Source organism: Mobula birostris, chromosome 16 (genome assembly GCF_030028105.1).
Source record: "Mobula birostris isolate sMobBir1 chromosome 16, sMobBir1.hap1, whole genome shotgun sequence".
In the NCBI taxonomy this organism is placed as follows: domain Eukaryota; kingdom Metazoa; phylum Chordata; class Chondrichthyes; order Myliobatiformes; family Myliobatidae; genus Mobula; species Mobula birostris.
In genome coordinates, this window is record NC_092385.1 from 25,209,393 (window position 1) to 25,225,601 (window position 16,209).

General features: G+C 42.7%; 1 protein-coding gene across 11 annotated transcripts in view; it reads left to right on the top strand.

Moving 5' to 3' along the window:
• The window catches only part of slmapa (sarcolemma associated protein a), a 196,152-nt gene that overhangs the window by 126,283 nt on the left and 53,660 nt on the right, over positions 1-16,209 (top strand). For 4 of the 11 annotated variants that reach the window (XM_072280435.1, XM_072280437.1, XM_072280441.1 and 1 more), the window contains exon 14: positions 3,989-4,051. The exons of 4 other annotated variants lie outside the window; for them this stretch is intronic. In XM_072280435.1, coding sequence (XP_072136536.1) covers positions 3,989-4,051 — 63 coding nt within the window. The remainder of the gene's footprint in view (positions 1-3,988; positions 4,052-16,209) is intronic. 3 more of the 11 variants (XM_072280436.1, XM_072280442.1, XM_072280440.1) reach the window with 1 other exon arrangement.

Sequence of the window (16,209 nt, forward strand, 5' to 3'; positions counted from 1 at the left end):
TTAAGTGGTCTACCCCTGCGAACTGGCAGTTGCAATTGCTGTTGTCAGTTAAATTAGTTCTCTGTTGGGAAAATTTCTGAAGGACAGGATTGATGATTGTTTCATAAGGCTGGCGCTAATCAAAGGTTTCAAAGGTACATTTACTGTCAGAAATGTATACAATATACATCCTGATTTTTTTTTCTTTGCAACCATCCACGAAAACAGAGGAGTGCCCCAAAGAATGAATAACAGTTAAATGTTAGAACCCCAAACCCCCCCCCCGCTCCCCCCTCCCACGCATAAGCAGCAGCAAAGCAATGATTCCCCCACCCCCCAACCAGCAAAAAAATCATGGGCGTCCCCCACTGAGCATTCAAGCGTGCAGCAAAGCGTCAATAAAGACAGACTTGCAGTACCCCAAAGACTACTCGTTCACCCGGTAATTGGACATACCACAGGCTCTCTCTCTCCCTAATAAGGGAAAAAGAGGTGTCCCCGTTTCACAGTGTGAGGGGAACAACGTGCTGATTTATGATGTTAAAAGTCTGTTACGTTGCTTTTTCCGAGCTCTTTGCTTCTGGGCACGCAGCCAGCGGCCATCTTGCTGCTTTCAATCTTCTGTCTCCCACGACACGTGGAGGCACCAACCTCGAATCCCCCCGCCTCCAGAGCCACAAAATCCTGGAACCCTGAAGGCACGCTAGTCTTCTAGGCCACGTCCTTGATACATTGAATAGTGGCTGGTTGTGAGACCCATAGAGCGGGTCCCATTCCCGCAAAGAACCGAAGTCAACGTGTAACTCCAGGTCAGGGTCTTCAAAAGAACCCTGAAAGGGAAAAATAGAGATATTAAAGATGGAAATAGAGCCGTTTCCGAAGATGCAAGCAAAGGAGTCGTCGTTTGGTGCCATCACCCTCCTAAGCTCCACCCCTTATCAGAGATAGCCATTGTAGTTTTGTCAAGGGCATATACTTGCTGACCAATCCAACTGAATTTCTTTTGAAGAGATAATGTTGTAGTGATGAGGGCAGTGAAGAGGGATGTGGCTACGTGAATTTCATAATACCTTTGTCAAGGTCCCACATGGACTGACTCAAACAGTTAGAACCCATGGGATCCTGGGAATTTGGCTTGACAATAGGAACCAGAGGATGATGCTAGAGATTTGCTTGTATGATTTGGTGATTCATGACATTATTCCTGTGACCCTTGTTTGTAATGTATGTGAATTGTTTGGATGTGTAAGAGGCATGTGTAGCTGGCACTAGGATTGGTGGAGTTGTTGATAGTGTGGAGGGATCATATGGACGTGTTGGGGAAATGGGCTTGAGAAATTATAGATGGAGTTTAATTTGGATGTGCAGTTGATACATTTTGGGAGCACCTGATGTCCCTACCATGAGTTGTAGGGTTATAGGGAGTATGGACAAACAGAGAGACCACAGTGTACCAGTCCAAAGATCCTTGAAGATGCCAGCCAAGATAGTTAATGTGGCTAAGAAGCCATGTAGGATCTTAGCCTTCATTTGTTGGTGCAATGAATACAAGAGCAGGGAAGTTATACCCCAACTTAATAAAGCATGACTCAGACCACAGCCAGAGTACTGTATGCAGGTTCTGATCTTCATATTATATAGAGCAATAAAACACTGGAAAGGCCGTTTGGCCCACAATGGTCAGCAGTGGAGAGGATGAGCAGCTTCAGGGTCCTGGGTGTCAACATATCAGAGGAACTAACCCAACAAAATGATGCAACCACGAAGAAGGCATGCCAGCAACTGTACTTCATCAGAAGTTTGAGAAGATGTCAAAGGCATGGACATTGTTGAAAGGCATGGACAGAGTGGATGTGGCAAAGTTGTTTCCCATGATGGGGGAGTCTAGTAGGAGAGGGCATGACTTAAGGATTGAAGGTCCATTCAGAACAGAGATGGAAAGAGATTTTTTTAGCCAGAGGGTGGTGAATCTATGGAATTTGTTGCCATGGGAAGCAGTGGAGGCCAAGTCATTGGGTGTATTTAAGGCAGAGATTGATAGGTATCTGAGTAGCCAGGGCATCAATGGTTATGGTGAGAAGGCGGGAGAGTGGCACTAAATGGGAGAATGGATCAGCTCATGATAAAATGGTGGAGCAGACTCGATGGGCCAAATGGTCAGCTTCTGCTCCTTTGTCTTATGGCGTATGTCTCTAAAAGACTAGCAAATTTTTGACTGGTTACACCTCTGCCTGATAGAAAGCTCCAATGCAGAGGATCAGAAAAAGCTGCAATGGGACAGCTCCATCATGGGCCTCAAGAAGTCAGCATCTATCATTACAGACCCTGAAGAAATATTCAGTGTTTTAGGAACAACTTCCCCCCCTTCCCCCCCCCCACATATTTCACTGTCTTGCTGCTGTAAAACAACAAATTTCATGGCGTATGTTAGTGATAATAAGTCTGATTCTGAGGAGACTTGCTGAAAGGAAAGCTGAATAATTGTATAAGTGGTATAGACTGGCACCTGAGCTTGGATTAAGTATGTTTAGGACTTGATGCTTTCAATTTTAACACTCAGTCAGTTCTAAAGAAGAAAAGTACATTACATCTTAAGTTTGTGACAGATATCTACTTCTCTGAATCTCACACAAAGATGAAATGTTAACCAGATTTGTCCCATATTTATGAATTCCAATTAATACTTGAATTACATCTGGACTAGCTGAAGTGATCAATGACCCGAAACCTTTGCTTTGGATTAATATCGGGGTAAATTGCCATGTAGATAAGGAGCAATTTTCCAGAGCCTTTGATGCTTGCAACTCAATCTTCAACTGTTTTGCAAATGAAAAAGATCAAGAGGTACTCAGAATCTGTGCAAAACATCCTCACTGCCCCTCTTCAAATCCAGATGTTGTAGATTTACCGCAGTGGCCAGAATTAGCCAGCACTTTATTGCTGCTGTTGGCAACGTTTATAGCTTGTGCAAATGTGGGCCATTTCTCTTCTGATTTATGTCAACAACGACTGCGGCAAAAAGGCATTAGTGTCTGCAGATTGAATTCAGACATGTGCGCTATGACTTGCAACAATGGATTTTTTTCTTGAAACTTAAGTGTGGGTGTCTGAATTTCAACCATAGTGTTTGTTAATAGTTAAGACAGCAGAACTCAGAATTTAACTAACTTCAGCTGATTTTTAAACTCTTGGCAGTTCTCAATCTAATATTACAGCAATTAAAATTCAAATCTGTGCATGAGCTAACTGTAAAGGATGTGGGTTTGACCACTTTGTAGTACTATTATGTGCCATTCTAGGTCTCCCAATTCAGGGTACAAATTGTTGAATGACAAATATAGACTGAAAACTTATCAAAATTGTACCAGAAGTTTGAGGTTGTGATCATAAAGATAAATACTCAGATTTGTTATGTTTTCAGTTGAACAGGTTAGTTTAGTCAGTCATCTAAATGAAATTTGTAAACTAATTCAGATGTTTTGAGAGATCATCCCAAGGTCAATGAATCCATTGTTGTGATTGTGGTCTTAGAAGAACGCAGAAACTTAGAAGACTTACTTAAGCACAAGAGTGATAAAAACATGAAATACTTCAATACTTGAGACTAATATTTCATGATTACTTAAAATAATAAATATCTGAAATAGTATGGATGGGTGTGAAAACAAGTCTAGATTTGGTTGGTTTGTGAAAATACTGTCATTTGCTCAAACTTATGTGGTTGAATTGTCTTCAGTTTAAATATTTAAACAATGTGTCTACATGCTGCAATCTCAGTGATCCTAATAAAATTGATTGCAATATAAATCATTATCAAAATTAGTAGATCCATTTTAAGATGAACCTTCAAACAAGTTTCCTTTTACAGAAGGAGATTAAAAAGACCATTGGTGAGAACACAGTGTGTTATAGTACCTGTTTAAACTCTTTGCTTATGATCGATTGGATTATTTTTTGCACTCATGCATTGCCCCTTTTAGCATCATATAATATTTATCTCTCTTTTAAGCAGCCACCCTTATAGCAGGAGACCATCATACCAATGTCAAGGAAGAAGCTAAGATGTTGAAAGGTTTGTCATATTTAGTGACTTTCAAAGTGAGTCAATTGCTGACAGCACTTTAACTTCATTTTGTATTGAGGTTTGCATTATTTTTCTACAAATAATATGAAATTCACAGAAATGTACAGTAATAGTGACATACAGAATAAGGAACAAACTGGTGGAAAGAGGAGCCGGGGGGCTTGGGGTTCTAATGTGGTGACAAAGGTGAGACTGTTAACTTGAAATTGGAAGTTGACACCTTTGCAATGTAGACTACTCAGGCGGAATAGGATGTGTTGATCCTCAAGTTCACGTTGGCTTCACCGTGGCAGTAGAAGAGGCCCAGGATAGTGGACATAGGAGGGAAAAGTGAAGTGTTGTGCAACTTGAAGCTCAGAATGGCTATTGCGGAAAAGTGTAGGGGCTCTGTGATTTGGTCAAGTAGACGAGATTGAGTGGGTGCACATGAATCTATTCCTCACCTTACGCTGCTGTTTAGATCTCTGAATGGTGATGAGAGAGGAGGTGAATGGACAAGTGTTACACCTCCTGCAGTTGCAGGGAAAAGTGCCGGGGTCAGGGAGGGGTGAATAGAGAGGAATGAGTAGACCAGGATGTCATAAAGGGAGTGGTCCTGATGGATAGCGGAAAGGAATGGGCATGAGAAGATGTGGCTGGTGGTGGAGCCTCGATGCAGCTGGCATAACCCATTACTCAGCACATCTTCTACCTGCCCCTTTCCACCTTCGTTAGGGACCACTGTATCCCTCCCCACCCACCCTTTCATGACCTCTTGCACTTTACCCTGCACTGCAGCAAGTGCAAGACTTGTCTCTACAGCTCTACCCTCACCATCTTCCAGGTGAGGTAAAATTCACTTCACCTCCTCCAACTTCATCTACTGCAATCCCACTCCCAACGTGACATCCCCTACATAGACAACACCAGATGCAGACAAGACAGCCAGTGCACAAAACACCTGCATTCTGTCTGCTGTGCCATTTCAATTTCACTTTCCCTTCCCATTCCCACACCAACTTATCCATAATTTGCCTATGCACCTGCTTGGGGGCAGTCTCATGCAAAAAAAAGAAAGTAAGCAGACTACCACCTGGGTAGTCTGCAACCCAATGGAATCAATTCTGAATAATCTGTACCTCCTATAAAACTGGCTGTTTCTCTCTGTCTCTCTCACTCACTGTGTCTCTGTCATTCTCTTTCTCTCTCCCCCTCGCTTACCCTCTTGCTCTCTCTACCTCTGTCTCATCCTTTTTCTCTGCTCTCTTTGTCTCTCTCTTGCTCTCGTGCTCTATCTCTCCCCCACCCTTTCTTTCTCTCCCCCTCCCTTTTTCTCTCCCCCTCCCTTTTTCTCTCCCCCTCCCTTTTTCTCTCCCCCTCCCTTTTTCTCTCCCCCTCCCTTTTTCTCTCCCCCTCCCTTTTTCTCTCCCCCTCCCTTTTTCTCTCCCCCTCCCTTTTTCTCTCCCCCTCCCTTTTTCTCCCCCCTCCCTTTTTCTCTCCCCCCTCCCTTTTTCTCTCCCCCTCCCTTTTTCTCTCCCCCTCCCTTTTTCTCTCCCCCCTCCCTTTTTCTCTCCCCCCTCCCTTTTTCTCTCCCCCCTCCCTTTTTCTCTCCCCCTCCCTTTTTCTCTCCCCCCTCCCTTTTTCTCTCCCCCCTCCCTTTTTCTCTCCCCCCTCCCTTTTTCTCTCCCCCCTCCCTTCCTCTCTCTCCCCCTCCCTTCCTCTCTCTCCCCCTCCCTTCCTCTCTCTCCCCCTCCCTTCCTCTCTCTCCCCCTCCCTTCCTCTCTCTCCCCCTCCCTTCCTCTCTCTCCCCCTCCCTTCCTCTCTCTCCCCCTCCCTTCCTCTCTCTCCCCCTCCCTTCCTCTCTCTCCCCCTCCCTTCCTCTCTCTCCCCCTCCCTTCCTCTCTCTCCCCCTCCCTTCCTCTCTCTCCCCCTCCCTTCCTCTCTCTCCCCCTCCCTTCCTCTCTCTCCCCCTCCCTTCCTCTCTCTCCCCCCTCCCTTCCTCTCTCTCCCCCCTCCCTTCCTCTCTCTCCCCCCTCCCTTCCTCTCTCTCCCCCCTCCCTTCCTCTCTCTCCCCCCTCCCTTCCTCTCTCTCCCCTCCCTTCCTCTCTCTCCCCCTCCCTTCCTCTCTCTCCCCCTCCCTTCCTCTCTCTCCCCCCTCCCTTCCTCTCTCTCCCCCTCCCTTCCTCTCTCTCCCCCTCCCTTCCTCTCTCTCCCCCTCCCTTCCTCTCTCTCCCCCTCCCTTCCTCTCTCTCCCCCTCCCTTCCTCTCTCTCCCCCTCCCTTCCTCTCTCTCCCCTCCCTTCCTCTCTCTCCCCCTCCCTTCCTCTCTCTCCCCCTCCCTTCCTCTCTCTCCCCCTCCCTTCCTCTCTCTCCCCCTCCCTTCCTCTCTCTCCCCCTCCCTTCCTCTCTCTCCCCCTCCCTTCCTCTCTCTCCCCCTCCCTTCCTCTCTCTCCCCCTCCCTTCCTCTCTCTCCCCCTCCCTTCCTCTCTCTCCCCCCTCCCTTCCTCTCTCTCCCCCCTCCCTTCCTCTCTCTCCCCCCTCCCTTCCTCTCTCTCCCCCCTCCCTTCCTCTCTCTCCCCCCTCCCTTCCTCTCTCTCCCCCCTCCCTTCCTCTCTCTCCCCCCTCCCTTCCTCTCTCTCCCCCCTCCCTTCCTCTCTCTCCCCCCTCCCTTCCTCTCTCTCCCCCTCCCTTCCTCTCTCTCCCCCCTCCCTTCCTCTCTCTCCCCCCTCCCTTCCTCTCTCTCCCCCTCCCTTCCTCTCTCTTCCCCCTCCCTTCCTCTCTCTTCCCCCTCCCTTCCTCTCTCTTCCCCCTCCCTTCCTCTCTCTTCCCCCTCCCTTCCTCTCTCTTCCCCCTCCCTTCCTCTCTCTTCCCCCTCCCTTCCTCTCTCTTCCCCCTCCCTTCCCCTCTCTCCCCCTCCCTTCCCCTCTCTCCCCCTCCCTTCCCCTCTCTCCCCCTCCCTTCCCCTCTCTCCCCCTCCCTTCCCCTCTCTCCCCCTCCCTTCCCCTCTCTCTCCCTCCCTCCCTCTCTCTCCCCCCCTCCCTTCCTCTCTCCCCCCCTCCCTTCCTCTCTCTCCCCCTCCCTTCCTCTCTCTCCCCCCCTCCCTTCCTCTCTCTCCCCCCCTCCCTTCCTCTCCTCTCCCCCCTCTTCCTCTTCCCCCTCCCTCTCCCCCCTCTTCCTCTTCCCCCTCTCCCTCTTCCCCCTCTCTCTCCCTCCCTCTTCCCCTTCCCCTTCCCCTTCCCTCCCTTTCTCTCCTCTCTGTTATTCTTCTGTTCCCTTTCCCACTCCAGTTTTCCCCACCTTCCTATTTACTTCTGCCTCTCTCCCCTGATGGTTCTCATTATCAGCATCATTACTTATCACATACCAGCACTTGCTGCCTTTCTCTTCCTGCTCATGACCATCCAGCATCTGTCTCCAATTTCACCCTTACCACTCAACCCCCCCCCCACTCCCCCTGTGATTCCACTTTCGTCTTGTCTGCCTTCTTCTGTCATGTCACCCCACTGCCCCTCCCCGCTAATCCCAACATCAGACCAACAATCGTGTCTGTCCTCATTATCACCAGGCCCCCTCTCCCCCTCTCCTCTTTATACTGGCTGTTTCCACTCTCCACTCTCAGTCTGGTTTCACCCCATAACATGGACATTGTTTTCACCCATAGAATTGCTCAGCTCACAGAGTTTCTCCAGCAGACTGTTTATGGGGCAGTAAGGATTCTAACCAGTTGGAATTAAAAAAGACTAAAACCCCTGTTAATTTGTCTGAACAGTCCCAGGTTTATTTCTCTGTTGTTTTTCTAATAGTTGAAATATTGTCTTAATCAAGAATTTTAAAAGTTTATTTGTATATTTGCCATTATTTTGGATGGCAACTATTCTGGTATTAGTTCTTAATTTGTGTTTTACTCTGCTGGATGCATATCTTATTTCTTTAAATTCAATCCCTAATGTTCTGTACTGCAATAAACCATTTCTATTCCCTTGATCATTTTCACACCCTTCAGGAAGATCATATCTCAGTTACCTTCCCCTGACAACTGAAGTTCTTCTAGTCGTCATCATAATTCCCATCATTGACACCTGGAGTTGGTTGTAGTTTAACCACAGAGTTTGCAGAGAGATAAAGGGGAAATAATACTTACTGGTCACTTGTCTGTGTCTGGTCGGTGCAAATTAGGTTCTATGATAAGAAAACTAATTTGATCAAAGTCAAGTCTGGATATCAAAGGGAATGGTACTTGCAATATCTCTTGGAGGTAGAGGCTAGTTTTCAAGGACTGAAGGTTTGATAGTGGTTTTAAAGAAGTGTGAAGAGAGTAGTTTTGAAAGTAGGCAGGCTGCACCAGCAGAAGGAGAGAGAACTATTTACAATATACATATGCAAGCATTGGTGTCAGGAAGGGCATTCTGAAAGACAGCAGTGTGTGCAGATTGTGTGTGTCTCATGAACAAGAAAAACACAAGCATTGCCATTCGAAACCAATGGGCTGCCTTCAGAGTTAGGGCAGATTTGAAGGAAAGGTTAGCTTTGTGTCTGAGGAGGAAGATGAGAGCAGTTCAAGTAGCTAAAAGATAGCTAGGCATATGGCCTTGATCATTGTGACAAGGAACTACAAAAGCTCCTTGCCTGTTTTTGGATCTGTCAATACTGTAGCTGAGGTTAGTCGTGAGCAGAATGAATGTATTTTGGTGGTTGTAGACAATAAAAGGATGAATAGTTTTGGTAGGACGTTGAAAGACTCAGTAGCATACATAATATGGTCCATTAAACTGGTAAAATGCAAAACCTTTTGGGGCTTCAGGGGTTTTTTCCCCCTTCATTTTGCTTTGAAGGGATTGTTATTTGTGCCGAGGCTGATTGATGGTGTTTATGGCACTAGATGTCAAAATATCATAGCAGTCTAAATGAACATTGTTGCAGTTTATAAAAACCAGTGCATTAGAGGCTTGTCTTGACTCCAATATATATTTCAAAGATTTTGAATCTGATGGTGCTTTCCCCAGGATGAAAGAAATATGTTGATCATACAATTTTTAAAATTTACATGAGAATTATGACTTTTAGCTAGATTTTGTTGCTGCAATAAAATGAAACTTGTTACCCTCCTTTATGATTGAAGAAATGTTGCAAAATATTTATTTTGTTCCCAATACGATGTTGAATATTGTATGATAAAATAATATTTTTCTGCTATAGTTTGTTAAATATTGTGCATAAACATGAATTAGATTTTTTCAAGAAACTAAAGAATAATTGCTTCCTGGACTCTATATTTTTATATAAATCTATTATATGTGACATTTGAGAATCTCTATCCGGGACATTTATCACACCATCCTCATCCAGCTACGCCACTTCATCAAATTTGTGAAATATGGTTTACCTTTAACGATTTCCAGTTACTGCAGGATATAATGTAAAAATTGGACACTAAAATGTGTCCAATTGGAAAATACATTTGTATCATAAATGCAGACTAACCACTACAGACTCAAATAAAAGTGCACAGAAATTGTTAAGAATGAGATACTATAATTTCCTTTCCTTATTAGGATATAATGTGGTAACAATTGAGCTGCATAATGTTTAAATAGTCATATCATATACTTAGCTGTGGCTTGTTAGTATATTTATAGAAACATTACAAGCTTCCAAAGCATTTTAGGTATTGCTGAAGCTGTCACTGGTTGTACTCATACACTTGAATGGATATTTTGGGGATCAGTGAAAGTAAGAAAGTCTCTGCCTAAATTGTTGAAATGCTTGTTTGCAAAACACCAGGATCATATATCCTAGTAATACCAGAAGCGATATGGTATGTCATTACAGTGCTTTATTTTTGGTATCATGAGTAGTGCTTGTCTATGAAGTCATTTGTTCCATATAATTTGTATTTAGTTCAACAACTTGGGTGCAAGCAGTGTGGAAACAGGGGTAGAGTGCAGGATCATGGACAGAGGACAAAATATTTTGTCCTCTCCACCACCACCCCAGTCCACACATTCCAGGCACGTATGTGTTTAAAAAAAACAAACAAACTTGCCCTGCACTTCCCCTTTGAACTCCAACTCTCCCCCTCTCACCTTAAAGACATGCCCTCTTCGATTAGACATTCTGACCTGCGGGGGTGGGGAGGGGAGGAAGGTACCAGCTGTCTACTCTATCTATGCCTCTTTATAGTTCTCTAACTTCTATTAGTTGTCCTCTCAACCTCGACTGCTCTGAAAAACAAAAACAACTCCAGTTTGTCCAGCCTCTCCTTATAACACTTGCCTTGTAGTGGTAAACCTTTTCAGTGCCTTCTCCAAAGCCTCCACATCCTACTGATAATGATCTGACCTGAGTTGAACACACATTCCCAGATTCAGAATAATCAGAGTTTTATAAAGCTGAATCTTGAACTCAGTACCTGAACTAATAAAGACAAACATGCCATATGTATTCATTACCACCTTCTCAACTTGTGTGGTCACTTATAGGGAGCTATGGACTTGGACTCCAAGATTTTTCTATACATCAATGCTCAAGGATCACTTAAAGTGCAACCTCACACATCCTGACCAAACTTCCTTTTTTTTTGCCTGCATCTGCAAATGATTCATATCCAAAAAGCACAAATCTTTTTGTCATCTGCAAGCTTCATCCAATTCATTTATAAACACTTCCCTAAGTTGAAGAACTATCTTTAGGTGGAACTTGGTGCAAATCAGGGTTTTGGTAAAGCTGGAAAAACTAATTGGACATATTCAAGCAGTAGTAGTAGGAAATATCTAATTGGGTTTAGTTCTAGAACAGGAAGTTTGAAACCGTCAATCCATTTTGTGTAGGGATGAAGTTATCTTTAGGATTATGATCTATAGCAGATGCATCCAAATTTGGTTCATAGTAACTCCTGAATAAGGCCACTGAGGTATTATGCCAGACCCCTTCTGTGTGTTTGTGCCTACCATGCTTGAAAATACCAGCAACAATCACAAATCTTGGACTTTCTGCTCTGACATGAAAATGGCTTTCCAGATCCAAAAATATGACCACCTTGAGCGAGCAGATTTGGAGTCCAGATTCATTGTTTGACTGATTATATGAATGGTCGATCTTCTGAGTAACTGAATGAATGAAATAGATGGATAAGCCTGGAACTTTTTTATTATACACATGTCTTAATATGTCAGATTCAAGTAAAGGCTCTTGTTGTAAAACTGGAACATAGTATTTTATAATAAGGAGCCACCTAAGTAATGAAAATGTATTCTTTTTGTTAAAAAAGATCTTCTATGGTAACTAACACAAAATTCATCATTTTATCTAAGAATGCTTCCCAGATTGATTTGGAATTCCAGTTGGATTAAGAAGGTGGCATTTATTTTCTTCATTGTTGTTCTTTAGTTCTTTCTAAAACCACAAATTCTACCCAGAAGAAAGTAAAACAGGACAGTTAGTTCTTCACCTTCAGGCAGTACTTTCCAGTACAAGCACATGGAAGCACTAACAGCACTGAGTTCTTCTACCCCTCCCCCCCCCATCCCCCCCATGACAAACTGTCCTGACTTAGAAATCCATCGCTATTCCTTCGACACTCTCTGGGTCAGAGTTCCAGACTGAGTGTGGCAATATCAATAGCCACCTTTTTAAAAGCAGTTAAGGATGGGCAGTAAGTACTTGGTTTGTCAGCAAAGTCAACATTCAGAGAATGTTTTTTTTAAAGTATTTACACACTTTCATTTTTGTGCTTCTCCAAAGTCTCCACTCTTATGCTTGCTTTCGTCCATGCATTCGTAGCCAGAACATGACAGTGTAGCATTTGTATACAAGCTGCCAATTTATTTTGTAAACTAAATGTGAAAACTGGTTCTACATAGAAATGATGTTGTGTTATGGATTCACTTAGTAATTTCTGATCTGTTCCGTCATTCTCAGGGGGCCAGAATGTTTGCATTAAAGCTTTGCTTTTAAAAGTCAAGCCTTTGACATGGCCACTTTATACATAAAAATTGATCTTAGATGATAAAGCAGAAATTGAAAGTCATTGGGAGACAGGTTGTAAGGAGGAAAACAGAATTTAGAGATCATGGGAAAGTTATGTATACTTTAACATTAACAATCAAGTGTAAAGTAACGCCTCTGTGCGATGTACAGGACAGAATATGCTTCAAAGCCCAACCACTGGATGCTGGTGTTTATGCTTCACTTCCCTGTTTCTCCTAACTCCTCCAGCATAGCCTCTGTTCAATCTCCTTAGATGTTATTTTCTTAAAAAATCTTGTGGCATGATTTTACAATTTTCATCATATTCCTTTGAATTCCTTCTTTGTTGACTGTCTTCTGAACAAGCACATTTACACTACTATTTCTGAGTACATTATTTCATAACTCACCATTTTACCCTTTTCAAGAGAAAATAAACTTTGTTATTCATCCTGTTTTGAGTTGTTTAATTTTGCTTCTGTAGTACTTCATCTCATTTGAACTCAATCCATTATGTCTAATGGCAAGCATTACTGTAGGTGGTCCGCCAGATGTGGTTCAGAATCAGGTTTAATATCACCAGCATATATCATGAAATTTGTTGCCTTTGTGGCTGCAATGCATAATAATAGAGGAAAAAACTGAATTACAGTAGGTATATATACTGTATATTAAATAGTTAAATAAATAGTACAAAAATAAAAATTTAAAAAAGTAGTGAAGTACAGTACTTTTCATAGGTTCAGTGTCCATTTAAAAATCGGATGTCAGTGGAGAAGAAGCTGTTCCTGAATTGTTGAGTGTGTGCCTTCAGGCTTCTGTACCTCCTTTCTGATGGTAGTAATGAGAACAAGGCATGACCTGGGTGATGGGGGTCCTTCATGATGGATTCCACCTTTCTTGAGGCATTGCTCCATGAAGATGTCCTGGATAGTACGGAGGCTAGTGCCTATGGTGGAGCTGACTATGTTTACAACTCTGTGAAGCTTATTTTGATCCTGTGCAGTAGCCAGCCACCCACCCCCCGTACCAGACATTGATGCAGCCAGTTAAAATGTTCTCCACAGTACGTCTGTGGAAATTTATGGTGACTACCAAATTTCCTCCAGCTCCTATTGTGCCTTCTTTGTAGCTGCATTGATATGTTGGATCCAGGATAGATCCTCAGAGATATTGATACCCAGGAACTTGAAATTGCTCACTCTTTCTGCTTCTGATCCCTCTATGAGGACTGGAGTACGTTTTCTCATCTTGCCCTTTCCGAAGTCCACAATCTGGTCTTATTGACGTTGAGTGCAAGGTTCTTGCTGCCACACCACTCAACAAGCGAATATATCCCACTCCTGTACGTCGTCTTGTCACCATCTGAAATTCTACCAACAATAGGTTGTGTCATCAGCAAACTTATAGATGTCTAACCACACAGTCAGGAGTATAGAGAGAGTAGAGTAGTCGACTAAGCACACATCCCTGAGTTGCGCCAGTGTTGATTGTCAGCGAGGTGGCAATGTTATTTTCCATCCGCATGCATTGTGGTCTTCCGATTAGGAAGTCAAGGATGCAGTTGCAGAGGGTGGTACAAAGGCTCAGATTTTGGAGCTTTTCGATCAGAACTGTAGGGTTGATTGGATTAAATGCTGAGCTATAGTCATTAAACTGCACCCTGACATAGGTGTTAGTATTGTCCAGGTGACCCAAGGCTGCATGAAGAGCCAATGTGATAGCATTTGCTGTAGACCTATTGTGGACGTAGGCAAATTGCAGTGGGTCCTTGCTGAGACTGGAGTTATTCTAGCCAGAACCAACCTCTTAAGCACTTCATGACTGTAGATGTGAGTGCTACTGGGTGTTAGTAGTTAAACCTGCTCACCCTGCTTTTCTTGGGAACTGGTATGATTGTTGCCATTTTGAAGCAGGTGGGAACCTCCAACTGTATCACTGAGAGACTGAAAATGTCTTTGAACACATCTGCCAGTTGGTAGGCACAAGTTTTCATTGGGGCCTGTCACCTTGCGAGAGTTCACCTACTTGAAAGATAGTCTAATGTCGGCCTCCTAGACAGAGATCGTAGGATCACCGGATGCCATAACTCAATACTTTCAGCTTTTTTGTCTGTCTTGAAATAAATACTACTGTTTGATTTTCTTTCATGTTCCTATTTTCCGACCAACTTTTTGTTATTACCTATTTAATAATTGTGCTTTTGATCCAAAATGTCAATCCTTCACATAATTGTGAATAACAAGTAGTCCCAGAGAGGATCCTTGTAGGATGATCTTCACCACTCTGAACAGAGTTAAGATAATTCAGTGCAGAGGAGACCATTCCTACCTGGCTATCTGTTCTGCTACTTGTTCCATGATTATACATACTCTAATTTTATTCACTTATCTATTATCCTACCACTGGACCCAGACTTCAAAGGTCGAGAGAGTGGAACTGACCCATTTCCACTTTAAAAACTCTGATGCACAGGTCTCCTATCATTGTTGGATACGATGGACAACCAACACACATCATGAAACAACTTTAGGCAATTACATCTACTGAATTAACCTTGGATTATCTATGTCTTACTTCTTCAAAGAATTGTAAGGAATATACTTCTAAATGTGTCAGTGCAAGGTCATTCCCCATATTGTGTTTTGAATAGCATAAATTTCCTTCAAGTATGCTAAAAATAAGTTTCTAATTTTAATGTTCATCACTATAATACATGTTGCATGTATTCCTGTTTTCTTCCTTCATAAGGATTTGTATTTTATCCTTCCCACTGTTAAACTTCTGAACATGTTCTAGATCTCTTTAAATTTAGGTACAGAAGCCAATCCTCTAGATCTATGTTTTTTTGGAAAATTATTGAATATAAATACTGGCATCAGTGCTATTTAATTTTTTTTTAATACACTGTCACAATCTGCACTGACTGGGGATTTTACCTTGGTTTACTTAATTCCCGGGTTCATTTCCCACTGCTGTCTGTAAGGAGTTTGAACATTCTTATTGTGACTGTGTGGGTTTCCTTTGGGTGCTCAAGTTTATTATACCACATTCCAAAGGTGTATGGGTTATAGATAGTAAGTTGTGGGCAAGTTGTGATGGTGCCAGAGTCATGGTGAGCTACCTCCAGTACAACCACTGACTGTGTTGGTTATTGATGCAAAAGACACATTCCACTGTATGTTTCGATGTACATATGACAAATAAATCTAATCTTTAAATGCTTATTTAGATGTGTTAATATAATTTCTGTCATTGTGTCCATTTGATCAGCCATTCCAACAGATATTAAGGCGAATTATTTAATGTTTCTTACTTTTCTCAGTTACAGCTGTCATTTTACCTATTTGTATTTCCATTGCTATCATGAATTTCTCTGTATTTATTTTCATTGCCCTCAGTTTTGTTTATGACTTTAATCATCCAAGATGTCTCCTTGGCATTTAGTTTCTTCATTTTTTATGGGTATATTTTTTTCCAGGAAGCACTCCCCTTTGCTAAGAAGTGGCATGATGGTGCAGCTGCCCTAGGGACTTAAGTTTGACCCTGTCCATAGGTGCTGCCGTTTGTGGTATTTGCATATTCTCTTTGTGATCACATTGGTTTTTTCCCCCATTTCTCAAAGTCATGTTGGTAAGGTAATTGGCTGTTGTAATTATCCTTTGGTTAGGATTAATGGCAGAAATAAGTAAAGGAGAGTTAGTGGACTTTTAGAAATAGTAATTTGCAGGGGTAAGTGGAAATAAAGCGAGAGGAAATGGGACCGATGAGAGTACTTCCCCAATTACACAGCATGGACCTTCCTTCTGTATCATAACAAGCGTAAGATCTGTTACACATTGCTGTAGTCCTATATGGTTCATTTTACCTTCTTATTCCCTCAGATTCAACTCTTAGCAAAATTCTTTTGAGTGACATTGACTTGTCTGAAAGTGCATTATATTATGATCCCTGTTTCCTAAATATTCTCCGAACTGATCATACCCACTCTAGTTCATTCTGCTGTTTCAAGCTTCTTACTGGATCAAATGGGAAACTTACCAACTATAGGAACTTCTTTCTGAGGAAATAACTTATGGAGTATTTTAAATCTTCCATGATTATTAGTCTTTAAGCTTTATTAATTTACTTAAATTATTTGCAAATTTCTTCTTTCATGGCTTTCTGCTATGAGGTGGCCTGCTCACTGCCCTATGAGAGTGG